The sequence below is a fragment of the Bos taurus genome, chromosome 10 (assembly GCF_002263795.3).
Source record: "Bos taurus isolate L1 Dominette 01449 registration number 42190680 breed Hereford chromosome 10, ARS-UCD2.0, whole genome shotgun sequence".
Taxonomy (NCBI): domain Eukaryota; kingdom Metazoa; phylum Chordata; class Mammalia; order Artiodactyla; family Bovidae; genus Bos; species Bos taurus.
Genome location: NC_037337.1, coordinates 75,073,885 through 75,095,825, shown reverse-complemented (window position 1 = coordinate 75,095,825; position 21,941 = coordinate 75,073,885). Strand labels below are relative to the sequence as shown.

The 21,941-nt window shown below is 36.0% G+C and overlaps 1 protein-coding gene across 1 annotated transcript in view; it reads left to right on the top strand.

Annotated features, from left to right (window-relative positions):
* The window catches only part of KCNH5 (potassium voltage-gated channel subfamily H member 5), a 383,851-nt gene that overhangs the window by 228,489 nt on the left and 133,421 nt on the right, over positions 1-21,941 (top strand). Inside the window, exon 8 of the mRNA NM_001192989.1 lies at positions 3,436-3,635. Coding sequence (NP_001179918.1) covers positions 3,436-3,635 — 200 coding nt within the window. The remainder of the gene's footprint in view (positions 1-3,435; positions 3,636-21,941) is intronic.

Sequence of the window (21,941 nt, the reverse complement as noted above, 5' to 3'; positions counted from 1 at the left end):
GCACTTGGTTGTTGAAGAGAAGGTAGTGTTAAATAAAAGTTCTCTTTTGAAAATGTTAGATTTGAATGGCATTAGACATTCAAGAGTATCTGTGTATCTGTTAATTCAAGAGAGAGGTTATTACTTTGGGAGTTAGCAGCATAGAGCTAGTTTCTATTGAGACCGATTTCTTGCATTGTCAGGTGTCATGTTCCACGGTCACTTCCCTTGAGGTTGTACTCTTTTATCCTGTGAACACAAACTGTGGTGGGAAGCAGTATTGTTGCTTGCCATGGAATGTCATACTTGCTGTCACCATATTTTATGAAATATGCACTAGTCTTAAATGTTGAAAATATTTTTAAAGAAGAAGTGATTTCTCTTTTTAAAAATATACATATATTACATAGATTTGTACAGATGATAAAACTTTTGTAAAGTTGTATACCCCCAAAATGACTGCATGAAAAATACTAGTTAAATATAATGTCTATTTGTTTTTGTTGTTCAGTCACTAAGTCATGTCCGAGTCTTTGTGACCCCATGGACTGTAGCCCTCCAATTCTGTCCATGGGATTCTCCAGGCAAGAATATTGGCTTGGGTTGCTATTTCCTCCTCCAGATGGTCTTCTCGACCCAGGGATTGAACTTCCATCTCTTACATCTCCTGCATTGGCAGGCAGATTCTTATAGTTCTGTAGGATGTCATAATTGAGAGAGCTACATGTGGGTATATGTGAGCTTTCTGCTGATTTTTATAACATTTCAAAGTAAAAAACTTTTTACATAATTATGTATGTATTATATATGTATATATAATTATGTATATATTATATGTATTACAAATATGTATGTATGTACAAATATACATACATATTTATACATATAAATTACATATATTGTATATACATATATGCATGCACATAATTATATATATATAGTTGAAAGTCTTACCTTAAATTATGACCTTGATTAGTCTTACTCAGTATAGGACACCACACTCACATGAAAGCTGGAGGCAGAAGGTATCTTTGTAATATACCCAGCTTAATGGGATGTTGATTATATCCTTCATTTATTAATGATGAAAACTGTAAATACATTGACAGTTTTATTCATATTTCAGTGCTTAAGCTATTCATATGACTAGAATGTGTGCATATTTAATGTACCCCAAAAGATGAAATGTGTGGTAATTTGTTTAACTAAAAGGCAGTAGTAAGACACTTTGGCAAATATAGCATATTACAAGCATGTTAGGGAGCCAAACAAGTTGAACATGTCAAAATAATGGTTCTGTAATATTCACTGACATTTTAAAATAGCTGGAGGCTATTCAAAAGCTTGACTGTAGCATTATTTAATTAACCTGTAAAAAGCTCATTATGTAAAAAACAAATTCTCTTCATGTCACTTTCTTGGAAATTCAAAATTCCATGTTTGTTATATGATTCTTCTACCATCAGTTTGTTCACATTATTTCTGTGCTTGTCTTTCTTAATACCGAAAATGAGGAATAGAGTTTTAAGTTTGTGATTACCTCTACTTTTTGTTTGTTGGTCTGTGCTGACACCAACATCCCAAAATAATAGCAATGCCCCCCCAAAAAACAAAATAAAAACCCTAAAAAGTGATTTAAAAAAGAACCCGAGTAACTGCTTGTAAAATCACAACTTCCTATTTTGAAATTTTAATTTGTTATGCCCAAAGAGCCACTGTTCTTAAAGAAAACAAGTGATTTTCTGAAAATAGATTGAGGATCTTAAGCTGCTTCACTGGTTTGATGTTATACTCTTTCCATCAAGTGGAATTTGATTGATGAAACTGTGAAATGAAACAGTTCATACATTTTGTTCAGAGGAATTATTTTTTCAAATGCTTAGAGGAACAAGAGTGGAAGTGATCATTGTCTGATATTCTATTTATTTGTTAAATGCTTTTGCAATGAGTATGGTTATTAACTATAGTGTTCACTGAATATTAAAGGGAATAAAATACTGCCTTCTTTTTAAAAGAGCTTACTGTTAAGGGATAAAACTAAAGGGACAGGATAGGTTAGGAGTGGTATGTGATTGAAGATGTATTTATTTGGCTCTGAACTCAACTGCTTTTAGAAGTTTTTTCAAGATCAGGTTAACATTAGTAACCTGATAGATCTGGAGAAAGAGGAGTTGGTAAATTATTGGTTGATGGAGGAAGTAGCAATCAGGGGCATTAAAACACCTTATACTTTTCTTTAGCTACTGTAGATAGATAACAGAGGTTTGCAGGTTACAAGTTACTTTATTCTTAAAATAATGAAGTAAAAAAATCTTTACAGTACTGGATTACTGACATAAATTTAATAAATAGAAATTATCAGATAAGATCAGATCAGATCAGTCGCTCAGTTGTGTCCAACTCTTTGCGACCCCATGAATCGCAGCACACCAGGCCTCCCTGTCCATCACCAACTCCCGGAGTTCGCTGAGACTCACATCCATCAAGTCAGTGATGCCATCCAGCCATCTCATCCTTTGTCGTCCCCTTCTCCTCTTGCCCCCAATCCCTCCCAGCATCAGTCTTTTCCAATGAGTCAGCTCTTCGCTTGAGGTGGCCAAAGTACTGGAGTTTCAGCTTTAGCATCATTCCTTCCAAAGAAATCCCAGGGCTGATCTCCTTCAGAATGGACTGGTTGGATCTCCTTGCAGTCCAAGGGACTCTCAAGAGTCTTCTCCAACACCACAGTTTTTGCTTTGGCTCCATCCCTTCATTCTTTCTGGAGTTATTTCTCCACTGATCTCGAGTAGCATATTGGGCACCTACTGACCTGGGGAGTTTCTCTTTCAGTATCGTATCATTTTGCCTTTTCATACTGTTCATGAAGTGGTTTGCCATTCCCTTATCCAGTGGACCACATTCTGTCAGATAGCTGTTAATTCCAATCCTTTCTTCCTAGAATCTTCTAGAAATGAAACACCTTGATTTATCTTCTCATCCTATATTTTTGATATTCTGTCAAAAATATTGATAAGGAAGGAAATATTCCAAAAGCTGGAAAAAGCATGCAATGAGAATGAGCATATATTTCTAAACTGAATCATCAATTCCTCAAAATTTTGAATTGATTAAGCTTCATTCAGGAAGTCAGGGCTGGAGGATAATTTTAGTGATAAGGCTAAGAGGCAAATCATAAACTCGGATCATCTAATTCTTCATGAACTCTATCGATCACCATCATGTTTTACCAAATTGACTAGCTGGTGGTCACTCATAAAATCATGTTTATCATACTAAAGATAAGATTTACTGAGTGAACACCAAATTCTAGGCACTCTTCTCAGGGGGTTATCATGCATAATCCTGAAAAGTTTATTAAGGTATCTCTGTCAGATAATTTATTGATCTGGCCAGTATTCATATAATTTATTTTCACTTGGGATATTTGTTTTATTTTCATCATTTCTTCTCTTTCAGCTCTTCTTTATGCAACTATTTTTGGAAATGTTACCACAATTTTCCAGCAAATGTATGCCAACACCAACCGATACCATGAGATGCTGAATAATGTACGGGACTTTCTGAAACTCTATCAGGTCCCCAAAGGCCTTAGTGAACGAGTCATGGATTATATTGTCTCAACATGGTCCATGTCAAAAGGCATCGACACAGAAAAGGTATGGATTATTATAACCGTTTTTGTTACTTATTTTATGTTTCAATAGGATCTTCAGATGCATGAAACTTGGTCACTCACATAGTACTTGTATATTATTGTTATTCTGTATTTCACAAGCAAATATCAGTCAGTCATATTACTTAGCACTTAGAAGGTAGAAAGCAGTCAACCATTAATCATCAATTAGTACTAGTAGCCATCGCACTTAATTTAGGGTTTGTGGTTCCTGAAAACAACTAATTACTTCATTTGCCTAAAATGGTCTCATTACCACTCAGAATAATTTTCCAAATTCCTCAAAAATGCTAACAGTGTTGCCATTTCTCCTGCTAGATTTTATTCCAGATTTCTCTTTTGACACTTTGCTCATTTAAAATTTAGAAACATCCTTGCTTATAACTAAAAGGTTATATGTCTTCTATTTTACCCTCTACTTAAATTCATCTTCTCTCATTTCTGTTTTATAATGCAACTTAAAGTTCTTTGTTTTCCCCATTTCCTTACAAAACATGAAATGAATACCACCTCTGTAATCCACCTGACATTCCTAATTTCTTTCTTGTCTTTTTATGGAATCTCTAAATTTTTACCATCTAACATATACCAGGGTGAAAGAAGAAATCAAAGTCCTTTCGTGATAAATAAAGTAAAATTAAAAAGTCCTTACTTCCTATACCCAGCTGATTCACATCAAACGTAGAGAATGACAAGTAAGGCTTGCATATAACAATTTTAGAGAAAACTGATCTTGAACTATTTCATTTTATAAGCATTGATGAAGGCTTTATTTTTAGGTACTGATTTTTGACATATGGTAATCAGCATATAACTTGGCCAACAAAAATCCATAGTCAAAGCTATAGTTTTTCCAGTAGTCATGTATGGATGTGAGAGTTGGACCATAAAGAAGGCTGAGCGCTGAAGAATTGATGCTTTTGAACTGTGGTGTTGGAGAAGACTCTTGCAAGTCCCTTGGACTGCAAGGAGATCCAACCAGTCCATCCTAAAGGAGATCAGTCCCAAATATTCATTGGAAAGACTGATGCTGAAGCTGAAGCTCCAATACTTTGGCCAGCTAATGCAAAGAACTGACTCATTAGAAAAGACCCTGGTGCTGGGAAAGATTGAAGGCAGGAAGAGAAGGGGATGACAGAGGATTGGATGGCATCACTGACTCAATGGACATGAATTTGAGCAAGCTCCAGGAGATGGTGAAAGACAGAGAGGCTTGGTATGCTGCAGTTCATGGGGTCCCAAAGAGTTGGACATGACTGAACGAATGAACAACAAATGAGCACATAATATTCCTTGCCATTTCCCACAAATTTTGTGTTTTTAATCATAGGAGGTTGACATAGTATTTCTTTCAGACCTTCTCAACAAGCACCTTTCAGTGTCATGGTGAAAGAACCAACAAACAAAATAGATTTTTAGTTAGGGGAATTTCATGAAGTAAGTAGGAAATTTTCAGCCAGAACGGGTGTTGTTAGGGGCAGAACGGCTGAGGGGAGTTGAAGGGAATGGACTTGAAAAGTAAGAGTTGAAGGAGGGAAGTCTGCAGAGAGTGAAGTGAGATTCTGGAGGATAGCTGTGTGGAAGAATTATGAAGGAGGGTGATATTTGCTCATTTTTCCACAGTTTGCAAGATGCAATTAAATGGTCCCTTAATGTGGAATATGTGACCACAGAGGGGAAAGGACAAATTGCACATCTGTGGAATTTGATTAATGTGTGCCTGAACTGATATAAGGTTATTAGTGAGGGAATCCAAAGAAGGAAAAGAATCTTCCTCAGAGGTGCATGTGAGAATCAGTGTTTAAATTGCCAAATGCAGGATATTCTTTGAGGTCCACACTCAGTGAAACTGAGCTCAGAGGCAACCATCTACCTTGTCAATCAGTATCTTGGTCAGAAGCTTTTCTTTCCAGAAAATTCAGGGGGGTCTTATGGTAGCTGACAGAAAACATCAGTAAAATGTTGGAATGATAGCTCTTTACATAAACCCAGAGCCTATGCCACAGATCTGATGCAGATCTGATCTTTGAGTTCCTTTCTCTTTCTCTGAATTCCCAGATGCTAGGTTAGTGTAATAATGGAATCAACAGATTCTCACAAGCTTCCCCTCTAGTACCTACTCACCTGTCTGCTTCATGATACAGTTAGGGTATAATACACTGGCATTGGGTGCATATGGAAGTGCATCCACAATGTAGTTTTAGTATAGACATTTTTTTGGTTGTTTGCTATTCACTATTTGTGGTCACAGGAATGTACTTCTGATTGGTAGAATATTGATGGAAAATGGATGTTAGGGAAAAAACATGAAGTTAATATTAAAATCAAAATAGAATTTTTATTCACATGAAAATATTTTTAAAGAAATAAATAAAAATATTACGGTGAATTCAGTTCAGTTCAGTTGCTGAGTTGTGTCCTACTCTTTGCGACGCCATGAACTGCAGCACTCCAGGCCTCCCTGTCTATCATCAACTCCCAGAGTCCACTCAAACCAATGTCCATTGTGTCGGTGATGCCATCAAACCATCTAATCCTCTGTTGTCCCCTTCTTCTGTCGCCTTCCATCTTTCCCAGCATCAGGGTCTTTTCAAATGAGTCAGCTCTCCGCATCAGGTGGCCAAAGTATTGGAGTTTCAGCTTCAACATTAGTCCCTCCAATGAACACCCAGGACTGATCTCCTTTAGGATGGACTGGTTGGATCTCCTTGCAGTCCAAGGGACTGTCAGGAGTCTTCTCCAACACCACAGTTCAAAAGCATCAATTTTTTGGCACTCAGCTTTCTTTATAGTCCAACTCTCACATCCATACATGACTACTGGAAAAACCATAGCCTTGACTAGATGGACATTTGTTGGCAAAGTAATGTCTCTGCTTTTTAATATGCTGTCTAGGTTGGTTATAACTTTCCTTCCAAGGAGTAAGTGTCTTTTAATTTCATGGCTGCAGTCACCATCCGCAGTGATTTTGGAGCCCAGAAAAATAAAGTCAGCCACTGTTTCCATTGTTTCTCCCTCTATTTGCCATGAGGTGATGGGACCGGATGCCATGCTCTCAGTTTTCTGAATGTTGAGCTTTAAGCCAATTTTTTCATTCTCGTCTTTCACTTTTATCAAGAGGCTCTTTAGTTCCTCTTCATTTTCTGCCATAAGGGTAGTGTCGTCTGCATATCTGAGGTTATTGATATTTCTCCCGGCAATCTTGATTCCAGTTTCTGCTTCCTCCAGCCCAGCATTTCTCATGATGTACTCTGCATATAAGTTAAATAAGCAGGGTGACAATATACAGCCTTGATGTACTCCTTTTCCTATTTGGAACCAGTCTGTTGTTCCATGTCCAGTTCTAACTGTTGCTTCCTGACCTGCATACAGGTTTCTCAAGAGGCAGGTCAGGTGGTCCTGTATTCCCATCTCTTTCAGAATTTTCTACAGTTTATTGTGATCCACACAGTCAAAGGCTTTGGCATAGTCAATAAAGCAGGAACAGATGTTTTTCTGGAACTCTCTTGCTTTTTCCATGATCCAGTGGATGTTGGCAATCTGATCTCTGGTTCCTCTGCCTTTTCAAAAACCAGCTTGAACATCTGGAAGTTCACGGTTCACATATTGCTGAAGCCTGGCTTGGAGAATTTTGAGCATTCTTTAATAGCATGTGAGATGAGTGCAATTGTGCGGTAGTTTGAGCATTCTTTGGCATTGCCTTTCTTTGGGATTGGAATGAAAACTGGCCTTTTCCAGTCCTGTGGCCACTGCTGAGTTTTCCAAATTTGACTGCCTACTTATAGCCAATGAAGTTGTTCAGAACTGAACTGCTAATCATCTCCCGTAAACCGACTCCAGTGACATTCTTCCCTGGTGCAGTTAATGGAAACTCCATCCCTCAGTTGTTTAGGACAAACCTCCTATGTTGAAACTTCCACCAAAATCCTGTTGGCTCCATCTCTGTTTCTCACCACCTCCATTGCTGTTACTTGGTTGAAGTCACTCTCTTTTGTCCCACGTGTGTTATTTTGTAGCCAGATGATTGATCTGTGCATCCTCCCCTGTCCGTTTATAAATTATTTTCAAAATGGCAACCAATAAGCTTATTTGGCTTTCATAATAAAGCTTTCTATCTTTTCTGTTACTCTCATCTCTCTTTTCATCTTATTTATCTAATCCATCCATCCATCCATTCATCCATCCATGTATCTATCTGTTATATAATTCATCTTTACTTTTGATAATAGGAATGACATTGGTTGAGCCTGTTATAATAGGATAGAAGAAAGAAAATGAAAGTTTGATGACAGTAATCCATAAATCTTATAGTTGTAGAAATAATCTTAGAAATATGGATTTACTTGAAGATAGCCTTAGTATACTGCACCTGGTTTTTAAGAGTTATGCTGTTTGATACTGGGCTCCTCTGGTGGCTCAGATCTTAAAAAAAAATCTGTCTGCAATGCAGGAGACCCAGGTTTGATCCCTGGGTCAGGAAGATCACCTAGAGAAGGGAATGGCTACTACCCAATTCAGTATTATCTTCTGGAACACAATAATGTGTGAAACAAAATCTTTGTTCTAATGTTTCTCTTGTTAGTTTTAAAACAGCTATATATATTTTTCAGCTGCTGGTGCTATAGAATTTAATGATGCATTGCAGCTAATTAGAGAAAACCTTAACCCCAGTGACTGAGATTTCATTCTACCACTTCCACATATTTAGTTTTATAGATTTTTTTTGAATTTGGCTTTAAACCTACAAGCAAATTAATCACTGTAATTTAATTCAGTCTTAACTTGTCTTTTGTGAATAATGCTTTCTCTAATATAAGTTATGGCATTAAGATCAGTACTGATGTGAAGTTGTAGCATTTTTATCATGAAAGTTTGCTTTAGGAAATTAAAAAATATAGAACAGTATCTAGATTAATTTTATTTGGTTGAAAGTATTTTATTGACAACTAATTACTATAGTTTCTTCAGTTTTTTAAAATTCAGTAACCAAAATCCATCCTCTGGCCTTTGCTACTTGATAACATTCTGTGCACTTAAAAGACAAGAGAAATGGGGGGATGAGAGGATTTAAAAGGGAAAGAGCAAATTATGGGGGAGGGATAGAAATGATGATAGTTAAACCTAAAAAAATCTATCTGACGGTTTGAGGTAACTTTTCTGAGAAATAATTTAAACGACGTAAATGCCTAGAGAGTTTAATTTTCAGCTTTAGGACTATATGAAAAAATATACTACTTGTATTATGTGGGACCATATATTTCTCATAATACTGGATTTATTTTCTGCTTGTTTTGTAGGATATAGTTTAAAACCTTACCGTTTTTTATTTTCCATGGTCTTAATATGTTTTTTTCTAATATATTCTTTGACAAATCTCAATAAGAAAAAAGTTCTTTGGTCTTAATTTCTTGTTTCATGTGTTTTGTAATAAGCATGAAGTATCAGTAGGCAGATCCCATTATATGAAAAGTTCTGGCAGAATTATGCAAAACATTCAGGCAGATATATGCCTTTAGAATATAAAGACTTTAAATTTAGAATATAAAGATTTTGAATATGTTAAAATATTGGATTATTTTTATAGCGTATTTATCACAGAAGCATTTTACTTCTTCCAAATATAGTAGGCAATATATACATTTTTCTACAAATTAACTTTCTTTTGTTTACTTTTATACATGTTTTTCAATTTAGAAAAGCCTGTCTAAATATTTCTTTGTATTCCTAAATGTGAAAAACAGGGATGACATTCTTATATATTCATGGTGTCATTATCTTGGTTCAATATTTAAATTATTTAAATACTTCAAGAAGTCTCTATAGCAATGCATAGCTGAACCCGAGTGAAGAAACTAGCTTTCTAAAAAGAGCCTCACCTGGTTAAAGATGCCATGTAAGCATACACATGTGAAGATAGTTAAACAAAACTGAATTGATCTTAAGATGAATTAATAGGACTTTTGCATTTGGGTCAAGGGAGGTACGGAGAAGGCACTGGCACCCCACTCCAGTACTCTTGCCTGGAAAATCCCATGGATGGAAGAGCCTGGTAGGCTGTAGTCCATGGGGTTGCTAAGAGTTGGACAGGACTGAGCGACTTCACTTTCACGCATTGGAGAAGGAAATGGCAACCCACTCCAGTGTTCTTGCCTGGAGAATCCCAGAGACGGGGGAGCCTGGTGGGCTTCCGTCTATGGGGTCGCACAGAGTTGGACACAACTGAAGTGACTTAGCAGCGGTAGTAGCAGCAAGGGAGGTAATAATCATCCCAATGTAGTCCATGCTAGTCATATTATAGGCAAAATATTATGTTTAGCTGAATATTTTAAAGAAATATTATCAAATGACAGTACACTTATGAGAGATAATCATGATAACATAAATTTCTGGGAATCTTGTTATAAGATGAATAGTTAAAAGAAATATGAATACTTAGTTTGGCTAATTAAAGATTTTAGAAAGAGGTATGATGGGTAACCTGAGATATTTGAACTATTTAAAGATGCAATGCTCTGTCTGCATCAGGCAGAAATTAACTCCCTGCCAGTAAAGAATATAGACAGAACAGTGCAAAGTGAATTTTGAGGTCCTGACACTAAAATTACATGCTAATTGTATCTGAATGATTTAGAGTACTATTAAATATCATAGCCGTTTTACAATTCAAAAACATATATTCAAGAGACCCTTTATTGAATATTATATAATAAAATCCAATAATGATTCAATAATTATTTCTCAACAATTTTTATTAGTACATCTAATGGCTGTAGTTTACACATGAAACTAACTGGTTTTACCAATGTGGCATAACAAACACCATCTTAAAAACAATCTTGAGGATTCAGAATCTCTGATGGAGCTAAGCCAGGCCAGGCCCACGGGACAAGTAGCATTTTTTTTTTTCCCCTATGTTTTTTAACTAAACTGCTTGTTGAGCAAAAGAGACTTTGGGTAGTCTATTATTTTAGGAAACTACACTTCAGCCTGTTGTGTGAAAGTAACATGCTTCAAATATCTGAAAACTATGACTTTTCTATCTATACCTTAACATGGCAAGGAAACTTAATTATTGTCATGTGTGCATGTGCTTCTCAGTTGTTACCTTCTGAAAAATTACAGGGTAAGCGTTCACACTTTTCTAGCTGACGTGAAGGCATTAGCTGAAAAAGTAGACTTTATCTAAAACCTCAATTATATTTTTCCTTTAATGAATCAGAAGTTAACCAAAATACCATTCAAGGGTTAACTAGAAACATTGTAAGTAGATAGGAATTTTAAGTAATATTTTCTGTGATAGTAATTTGAAACATCAAGTTATATTTGATGTGTCATGGCTTTTGAAATATTTTAATAGTGCTCCAATGTCAGCTTTATTTTATTGTTAGCTAATACACTTAGTAGTAAATTTTGTATGTGTCATGTAGTAGGCAGTATTATTTTCCTCCAAATGGTAGGGAGACATTGCATAACAGGTTAAAACCAGAGTGGCTCAAATCATTCTCTAAGAATAATATTAAGTGCACTATTTGTGTATCATGTTGAAATTACCTTAGTGCATTAGAGTGGGCTAGTTTGTATTTCATTCTCTCAACATTCTTGTCATAGCCTCTGAGGAAGGAACTGAGGAATCCTTTGATAATTATAGTCCAGGAATGAGAAGGAGTTGTTCATATAAGACCACTGGTGATTTGCTCAGTAGCCTAGATTCATCTTGATATGAGAATTGCTTTCAATGCTTTTATGAAACTCACATCCACAATAGAGATTACTATCACTTGGTTAGAGTATGAAAACTGTGCACATAGGGCTTGCATAAGATAAGCAATAATACACAATATCAAATAATTTCATTTATTGTGGTTACTTTTGATTTCTTCCTTTACCAATCATAAACTATAAGAATTAGGTTATGCATGGCACCATTTTTAATCGTAGTCTTTGCTTGTTATTCACTGCATACTGTTTTCTTTAAATATAGATGAAAATAGAACTTCAGTTGAAGGACAATTTGGATGAATAAAATATTTCTATATACATATGCCATGAATGAAAATAAATATATTTTGGACTTCGGTGAAAAAAAATAATGAATGAATCCATGAATGTTGAAGGTGGTGTTACAGTATGAGTAGGTGTTTGTAAACTACTTATTATTTTGTACTAAGCCACCTTGATTGCTCTGTTCTTAAACTCTCTAAACTTACTACAGCAAATCTGTAGAAATGACCATCAAAATACTTATTTTATGAATGATATTATGCTGTTTCCTACAATTTTTGCAGTGTATTAGACAAAGGTTCAGTTCAGTTGCTCAGTCATGTCTGGCTCTTTGTGATCCCATGAATCGCAGCACGCCAGGCCTCCCTGTCCATCACCAACTCCTGGAGTTCACTCAGACTCACGTCCATTGAGTCAGTGATGCCATCCAGCCATCTCATCCTCTGTCGTCCCCTTCTCCTTCTGCCCCCAATCCCTCCCAGCATCAGAGTCTTTTCCAATGAGTCAACTCTTCGCATGAGGTGGCCAAAGTACTGGAGTTTCAGCTTTAGCATCATTCCTTCCAAAGAAATCCCAGGGCTGATCTCCTTCAGAATGGACTGGTTGGATCTCCTTGCAGTCCAAGGGACTCTCAAGAGTCTTCTCCAACACCACAGTTCAAAAGCATCAATTCTTCGGCCCTCAGCCTTCTTCACAGTCCAACTCTCATATCCATACATGACCACAGGAAAAACCATAGCCTTGACTAGATGAACCTTTGTTGGCAAAGTAATGTCTCTGCTTTTGAATATGCTATCTAGGTTGGTCATAACTTTCCTTCCAAGGAGTAAGTGTCTTTTAATTTCATGGCTGCAGTCACCATCTGCAGTGATTTTGGAGCCCAGAAAAATAAAGTCTGACACTGTTTCCACTGTTTCTCCATCTATTTCCCATGAAGTGATGGGACCAGATGCCATGATCTTCGTTTTCTGAATGTTGAGCTTTAAGCCAACTTTTTCACTCTCCACTTTCACTTTCATCAAGAGGCTTTTTAGTTCCTCTTCACTTTCTGCCATAAGGGTCATGTCATCTGCATATCTGAGGTTATTGATATTTCTCCCGGCAATCTTGATTCCAGCTTGTGTTTCTTCCAGTCCAGCGTTTCTCATGATGTACTTTGCATATAAGTTAAATAAGCATGGTGACAATATACAGCCTTGATGTACTCCTTTTCCTATTTGGAACCAGTCTGTTGTTCCATGTCCAGTTCTAACTATTGCTTCCTGAATGGTTGGATTTTATAAAATAAACTTTAAAAAGACCTTCCACTTCCATTATTTCTGTTGTTGTTGATACTGTTGTTGTTCAGTCACTCAGTCATGTCCAGTTATTTGTGACATCATGGACTGCAGCATGCCAGGCTGCCCATTCTTTTACCATTCACTGAGCTTGCTCAAATTCATGTCAACTGAGTTGGGGATGCCATCCAACCATCTCATCCTCTGTCATCCCTTTCTCCTCTTGCCTTCAATCTTTCCTAGCAATAGGGTCTTTTCTACTGAATCGGCTCTTTGCATCAGGTGGCCAAAGTATTGGAGCTTCAGCTTCAGCATCAGTCCTTCCAGTGAATATTCAGGGTTGATTTCCTTTAGGATGGACTGGGTTGATTTTGCTGAAGTTCAAGGGACTCTCAAGAGTCTTCTCTAACACCACATTTCAAAAGCATCGATTCTTCAGGCTTCTTTATGGTCCAACTCTCACATCCATACATGACCACTGGAAAAACCATAGCTTTGACTGTATTGACCTTTATCGAAAAAGTAGTCTTTGCTTTTTAATACGCTGTCTAGGTTTTGTCAGACCCTTTCTTCCAAGGAGCAAGTGTCTTTTAATTTCATGGCTGCAGTCACCATCCACAGTGCTTTTGGAGCCCAAGAAAACAGTCTGTCACTGTTTTCATCATTTCCCCATCTATTTGCCATGAAGTGATGGGACTGGATTCCATGATCTTCATTTTCTGGATGTTGAATTTTAAGCCAGCCTTTTGACTTTCCGCTTTCACCTTCATCAAGGGGCTCTACTTCCTCTTTGCTCTCTGCAGTTAGGGTGATGTCATCCACATATCTGATGTTATTGACATTTCTCCCAGCAATCTTGATTCCAGCTTATGCTTCATCCAGCTCAGCATTTTGCATGATGTGCTCTGCATATAAGTTAAATAAGCAGAATGACAATATACAGCCTTGATGTATTCCTTTTCCAGTTTGGAACCAGTCCATCTTTCCATGTCTGTTGCTTCTTGACCTACATACAGGTTTCTCAGGAGGCAGGTAAGGTTGTCTGGTATTCCCATCTCTTTAATAGTTTTGAGTGCAGCACTTTAACAGCATGATCTTTTAGGATTTGAAATAACTCAGCTGGAATTCCACCACCTCTACTTGCTTTGTGATGCTTCTTAAGGCCCACTTGACTTCACACTCCAGCATGTCTGTTTTATTTTTTATTTCAGGACCTGTGACTTTCCACACTTTGTCTGCTTTCCCATCTCTTTCCTGGTTTTTATGATAATGACTAAAAAATGTCTATTTTTTAGCTCAGGATGATAGTTTTTTATTTTGGTCATTCATAGTCTACAAAGTATAAAAAGCTACTTTTAGCTTCTTTATTAGTAGTGCTAGATAACCGTGATCAGCCCTGTCTGGCACAGCAGAAGGCAACAAGAGGGTGGAGCAAACAGAATAAATACATTACAAGAGAATGGATATTTGTTGTTTAAGAAAGAAATTCCTCTAGTTGTTCACTGACAATTGCCTGAGATGCTGCTTCATTCCCTCCTCTGCGCATGTTCCTGGAGTTAAGGAGAGAGACATATTGCTGTGCAATTTAGCATCTTTCTCTAAATTTTCCTTCTTTTGGGTATTGATCTGTGTTGAGACCTTTCAACATCTCTTCTTTTCCTATATTAATTAACACTTTTATTAGTACTTAAAGTATTAATTAATACTTTCATATTTCTTTATATCTCAGACTTTCTTGTGGAAGTTTTCATTTCCCTGATTTCTGCTGGGCTATCTCCAAGACATAGAAGACATCAATTAAGGAAGCATCAATGCTATGGTAAAATTTACAAAAAGGAAAATGGCTATCTTTTAAAATTTATATCCACATCAAAGGGAAACATGATTTTACATTCTCCAAGATAGATCATATGATAGTTCACAAAAGTTTCAGTAAATTTAAGAGGATTAAAATCATATCAAGCATCTTTCCTGACCATAATACTTTGAGACTAGAAATCAACTACAAAATAAAATTGCAAAAAATATACAAACACAGGAAGTCTAAACAGTATGCTACTAAACAAGTGAATGATGTATAATTCAAAGAAGAAATTAAAAAAAAATACCCTGAGACAAATTAAATGAGTACACAGCAATCTAAAGTCTATGGGATACAGGAAAAGCAGTGGTAAGAGGGAAGTATATAGCAATATAAGCCTACTTTAGGAGACAAGAAAATGTCGCAAAGAGTCAGACATGACTGAGCGACTGAACTGAACTGAACTGAACCTTATACTAGTAAAAGAAGAAAAAACAAACCCCAAAGTTAGTAGAAGAAAAGAAGTCATAAAGATTAGAGCAGGAAAAATTAAATAGAGACTGAAAAAAATTTTTTTAGTAAACAAAAAGATGGTTTTTTGAAAAGATAAGCAAAACTGATAAACCTTTAGCCAGTCATAACAAGAAACAAAGTAAGAAGGCCTGAATCAATAAAATCAGTAATGAAAAGGAAGTTACACCCAACATCACAGAAATGTAAAGGATCATATGAGGTTACTACAAATAATTATATGCCAATAAAGTAGACACCTAAGAGGAAATGGACAGTTTCCTATAAATGTACAATCTTCTAAGACTGAACCAGGAGGAACTAGAACATATGAACAAGCAAATTTCCAGTAATGAAACTGAATCAGTAATAAAAAAAAAATTCCCAGCAAACAAAAGTCCAGGTCTAAATGACTTTATTGCTCAATTATACCAAATATTTAGAAAATGTTCAGGTGTTAATCTACCCTTCTCAAACTGTTTCAGAAATTTTCAGAGGAAGGAATGCTTTCAAATTCATTCTATGAATGAATTCAATGAATTCATCCGATGAATCAAATTCAACCCTAAATCAAATTCAACAGTATATAAAAAGGATCATACACCACAATCAAGTGGGATTTATCCTATAGATGCCAGGTTGGTTCAGTATTCACAGATCAAATGTTATGATCTATCATTAAAAAATGAAAGAATAATTGTTATATCTTCTTCTTGGATTGATCCTTTGATCATTATGTAGTGACCTTCTTTGTCTCTTTTCACAGCCTTTGTTTTAAAGTCTATTTTATCTGATATGAGTATTGCTACTCCTGCTTTCTTTTGGTCCCTATTTGCATGGAAAATCTTTTTCCAGCCCTTCACTTTCAGTCTGTATGTGTCCCCTGTTTTGACGTGGGTCTCTTGTAGACAACATATGTAGGGGTCTTGTTTTTGTATCCATTCAGCCAGTCTTTGTCTTTTGGTTGGGGCATTCAACCCATTTACGTTTAAGGTAATTACTGATAAGTATGATCCCGTTGCCATTTACTTTATTGTTTTGGGTTCCAGTTTATACACCGTTTTTGTGTTTCCTGTCTAGAGAATATCCTTTAGTATTTGTTGGAGAGCTGGTTTGGTGGTGCAGAATTCTCTCAGCTTTTGCTTGTCTGTAAAGCTTTTGATTTCTCCTTCATACTTGAATGAGATCCTTGCTGGGTACAATAATCTGGGCTGTAGGTTATTTTCTTTCATCACTTTAAGTATGTCTTGCCATTCCCTCCTGGCTTGAAGAGTTTCTATTGAAAGATCAGCTGTTATCCTTATGGGAATTCCCTTGTGTGTTATTTGTTGTTTTTCCCTTGCTGCTTTTAATATTTGTTCTTTGTGTTTGATCTTTGTTAATTTGATTAATATGTGTCTTGGGGTGTTTCTCCTTGGGTTTATCCTGTTTGGGACTCTCTGGGTTTCTTGGACTTGGGTGATTATTTCCTTCCCCATTTTAGGGAAGTTTTCAACTATTATCTCCTCAAGTATTTTCTCATGGTCTTTCTTTTTGTCTTCTTCTTCTGGAACCCCTATGATTCGAATGTTTAGAACAGTCTTATGGACTCTGTGGGAGAGGGAGAGGGTGGGAAGATTTGGGAGAATGACATTGAAACATGTAAAATATCATGTAAGAAATGAGTTGCCAGTCCAGGTTCGATGCACGATACTGGATGCTTGGGGCTAGTGCACTGGGACGACCCAGAGGGATGGTATGGGGAGGGAGGAGGGAGGAGGGTTCAGGATGGGGAACACATGTATACCTGTGGCGGATTCATTTTGATATTTGGCAAAACTAATACAATTATGTAAAGTTTAAAAATAAAATAAAATTTAAAAAAAAGAAAAAAAATTAAAGAATAAAAAGTCATATGATGATAATCTCTATAGATGTAGAAAAAGCTTGTGAATTCAACAAAATTCAACATCCATTTATGGAAAAACTCCAAAAAGTTTGTACAGAAGGAACAAACTTCACATATTAAGGGCCATTATGATAAGCCGGAATTGGAGAAGGAAATGGCAACCCACTCCAGTGTTCTTGCCTGGAGAATCCCAGGGACGGGGAAGCCTGGTGGGCTGCCGTCTCTGGGGTCGCACAAGTCGGACACGACTGAAGCGACTTAGCAGCAGCAGCAGCAGCATGATAAGCCAGAAGCTAACATCATACTGAATGGTAAAAAGCTGAAAACATTTACACTAAAATCAGGAATAAGACAAGGATGCTCACTTTCTCCACTTTTATTCAACATACTATTGGAAATTCTGGCCACAGTCACCAGGCAAGAAAAAGAAATTATAGGAATACAAATCGGAAAAGAGGTAAAATTGTCACTTTTTGCAGATGACATGATACTATACATAAAAAATCCTAAAGATATCTGCAAAAAAACACTACACCTCATCAATGAATTTGGTAAAGTTGTAGAATACAAAATTGATATACAAATATCTGTTACATTTCTATTCACTAACAATAAACTTGGACAGCAAGGCGATCAAACTAGTCAATCCTAAAGGAATTCAGCCCTGAATATTCATTGGAAGGACTGATGCTACAGCTGAAGCTGAAGTTCTATTACTTTGGCCACCTGATGCAAAGAACTGACTTATTGGAAAAGACCCTGATGCTGGGAAAGATTGAAGGTGGGAGGAGAAGGGGACGACCAAGGATGAGATGGTTGGATGGTATCCCTGACTCAGGAGACATGAGTTTGAACAATATTTGGAAAATGGTGAAGAGCAGGGAAGCCTGGCATGCTGCAGTCCACGGGGTCACAAAGAGTTGGACACAACTGGGTGACTGAACAACAACAACAACAACAAACTATCAGAAAGAGAAAATAATAAAACAATCCTATCAAAAAGGACAAAATACCTAGGAATAAATCTAACTAAGGAGATGAAAGATTTGTACTTGGAAAATTTTAAGATACTGATGAAAGAAACTGAAGACGACTCAAACAGATGGAAATATATACTATGTTCATGAATTGGAAGAATTAATGTTGCTAATATGACCATACCATCCAAAGCAATATACAGATTCAGTGCAGTTCCTATCAAAATACCAAGTTTTTTTTTTTTTTTTTCACATAACTAGACCAAATAATCTCAAAAATTTGTATGGAAACACAGAAGACCCAGTAGACAAAAGCAGTCTTGAGAAAGGAGAACAGAGCTGGAAGTATCACACTCCTTTAATTCAGACTATACTACAGAGCTACAGTAATCAAAATAGTATTGTACTGAAACAAAAACAGACTTAGAAATCAATGGAATGGAATAGAGAGCCTAGAAATAAACCCACACACCTGTAATAGGTTAATCTACAACAGAGGAGGCAAGAATACACAATGGATGATCTGGAGGGGTGGAGTTGGGGGGTGGGAGGGAGGCACAAGAGGAAGAGGATATATGTATATATCTGGTTGATTCACAATATTGTACACCAGAAACCAATACAGCATTGTAAAGTAATTATATTCCAATAAAAATAAAGTGAACTCCAAAGCAGTAAAAAACTTAAAAATTTTGTGGAAAAGACAGTCTTCAAGTCAGTCACATGTAAAAGAATGAAATTAGAACATTTCCTCACACCATATAAAAAAATACTCAAAATGGTTTAAAGATCTATAAGACTGGAAACCATAAAACTCCCAGAAGAAAAGATAGGAAGAAAACTCTTTGATATAAGTTGTAGCAATATTCTTATTGGATCTGTCTCCTAAGGCAAATGAAACAAGCAAGTATTAACAAATGAGGCCTAATTAAACCTAAACATTTTTACATACAAAAGGAAAACATCAATAAAATGAAAAAATTATCTACTGAATGGAAATATTTGCAAATGATATAGCTGTTAAGAAATACCAAAAATATATAACATCGTTCTCTATTGAGACATAGCCAGTTGGGGAAGAATGCTGTTACCTTAGAAAGAAATACCCAAAATATATTAATAGCCTATACAGTTTAATATAAAAATATAAAACAACTTGATTAAAAGGTATATGAAGATCTGAATATATGTTTTTCCAGAGAAGACATGTATGTGACCAGCAGGCACATGAAAAGATGCTCAACATTGCTAAGCATTAGAGAAATGCAATTCAAAACAGCAATGAGATATCACCTCATACCCATCAGAATGGCTGTTATCAAAAAGACCAGAAATAACAAAAGTTAGCAAGGTTGTAGAGAAAAGTGAACCCTTATAGATTGTTGGTGGGAATGTAAATTGATACAGACACTGTAAAAAACAGTATGGAGGTTCCTCAACAAACTAAACATAGAACTGTTATTAATATATAATTTAGCAATTGTTCTCCAGGGTACATATCCAAAGAAAAGAGAAACACTTAATTTGTAAAGATACATGTGCCTCAGTGTTTATAGCAGCACTATGTACTGCAGCCAAGGCATGGAAGTGATCTAAATGTTCATTGACATGTGAATGAATAAAGATGACATGCCATACACATACACAAACACACACACACAATGGAATACTACTCAGCCATAAAAAGATTGAAATTTTACCATTTGCAGCAACATGGGGGTAACTGGAAGATATTGCACTTAGTGAAGTAAGTCAGATAGAAAGAGACAAGTACTATATGTTTTCACCTTATATATGCAGCCTAAAAAACAAAGCAAATGAATATAACAAACAAACTCACAGAGAGGAAACTACTTTTATTGGTGGGGAGAGGGAAGGCTGCAGGGGAAACATAGTGATAGAAGATTAAGAGGTATAAACTACTATGCATAAAATAAATAACCTAAAAGGATGTATTATGCAGCACAAGGAATATAGTCAGTATTTTATAATAACTTTAAATTGAGTATAATCTATAAACATTTTGAATCACTGTGTTATGCACCTGAAACAATTATATTGTAAATCAAGTTGATAGAAAGAAAAGGAAAACATAGTTTTGTAGGATATTGTTGTAATTGCTATGGAGTAGTAAATAAAATAAACATAGTTTCTGCTTTTGTGTTGCTCTGAGTTTATTGTGAGAGGAAAGGCTTAAATAACCACAGAGATAAGTGTGTGATTCCAAATTGTGAGGCCACTTGAAATACAATACAGGGAGCTATAGAATATTTAAAAATAAAAGGAGAGAGAGTAAATATACTTTATATTGGAAGATGTGGGTTAAAGAAGGCAATAGAGAAAGAAATAAAATTTGGACATAAAAGTTTGTTACAAAAGGAAACTTCATGAATTTTATAATGAAACTCAAATTAGTTATGTGCTTATCTTCAACTGATTGGTCAGAAAATGGGGAAAAAAAAGAAGAAAAAGCAAAGATCTATTTAGTCCATTAATTACTCAAATCAATAATTAACTTTACCTAAATTGTACATTCTATATGCTATCAAATAGTTTGAACTGAACATTCATATTGGCTAAAAATCTTATTCTAAAAGCAGTAACAATACATATGGGAACATATTGACTACCTTGGTACTCCAATTCTGATTAAACTAATTAGCATATATTTGTTTATAAATAGGCCTGCTGCTTTTGTAGACAAGTATTAGAGAATACATTAATGACCAGAGTAGACTTTAAACATTCCGTTATCATCATTTCTACCATGGATGGATAAATGTTAGAAGAAAAATATTTTTTCTAACCATTTTCCCCCAAATGTTTATTTAATAGAGATACATGACTGTTATATAGAATAAGAAATGAGAGCTAGAGAAAGAATAAACTATTATAAATCACCCATAATCCTACTATTCACAGGAATATAGCTTGCCACATTTATGCTGTGTGATTTTATGAAATGCCTTATTTTATATGCTACCCACTCCAGTATTCTTGAGCTTCTTTTGTGGCTCAGCTGGTAAAGAATCCATCTGCAATGTGGGAGACCTGGGTTTGAAACCTGGGTTGGGAAGATCCCCTGGAGAAAGGAAAGGCTACCCACTCCAGTATTCTGGCCTGGAGAATTCCATGGATTGTATAGTCCGTAGGGTCGCAAAGAGTCAGACACCACTGAGCGACTTTCACTTTCACTTATATGCTACCTACCCATTTGTAGTCTGTTTAAAGAATATGTCATAGTTTATCAATATCCTAGTATTGGGTATTTAAGATGGCTTAGAGTTATATTAAGGTAAACACTGAGAATGGAACTTGTCAGTCAAAGGGTACGCACATTTTAAAGTTTATATTATTTTTATTGTTTATTTCTCCTAAAAGATCAAATGTGCTGTAGCCAACATAAGTTTATGTGTGTCCTTTTTCAGAATAACATTGTTAAGAGCAGGCAGTGATCTTCTTTTAATCTTCATGAATATAATAGACAGTTTTATTATGTGAATTTTTATTCTTTCCAACACATAAATACCATAATCATTCCCATTTGTTAATATGGAAACTATGCTGTAAGAGAGTAAATGACTGCCTTGAAAGTGAAAGTCAGTCACTCAATCGTGTCAGACTCTTTGGGACCCCATGGACTACACAGCCCATGGAATTCTCCAGGCCAGAATATTGGGTAGCCTTTCCCTTCTCCAGGGGATTTTCCCAACCCAGGGATGGAACCCAGGTCTCCTGCATAGCAGGAGGTTTCTTTACCAGCTGTGCTTTAGATCACACATATTGAAACTTGGATTTGGACCAGATCTATACTACAGATGCTATGCTTTTAACC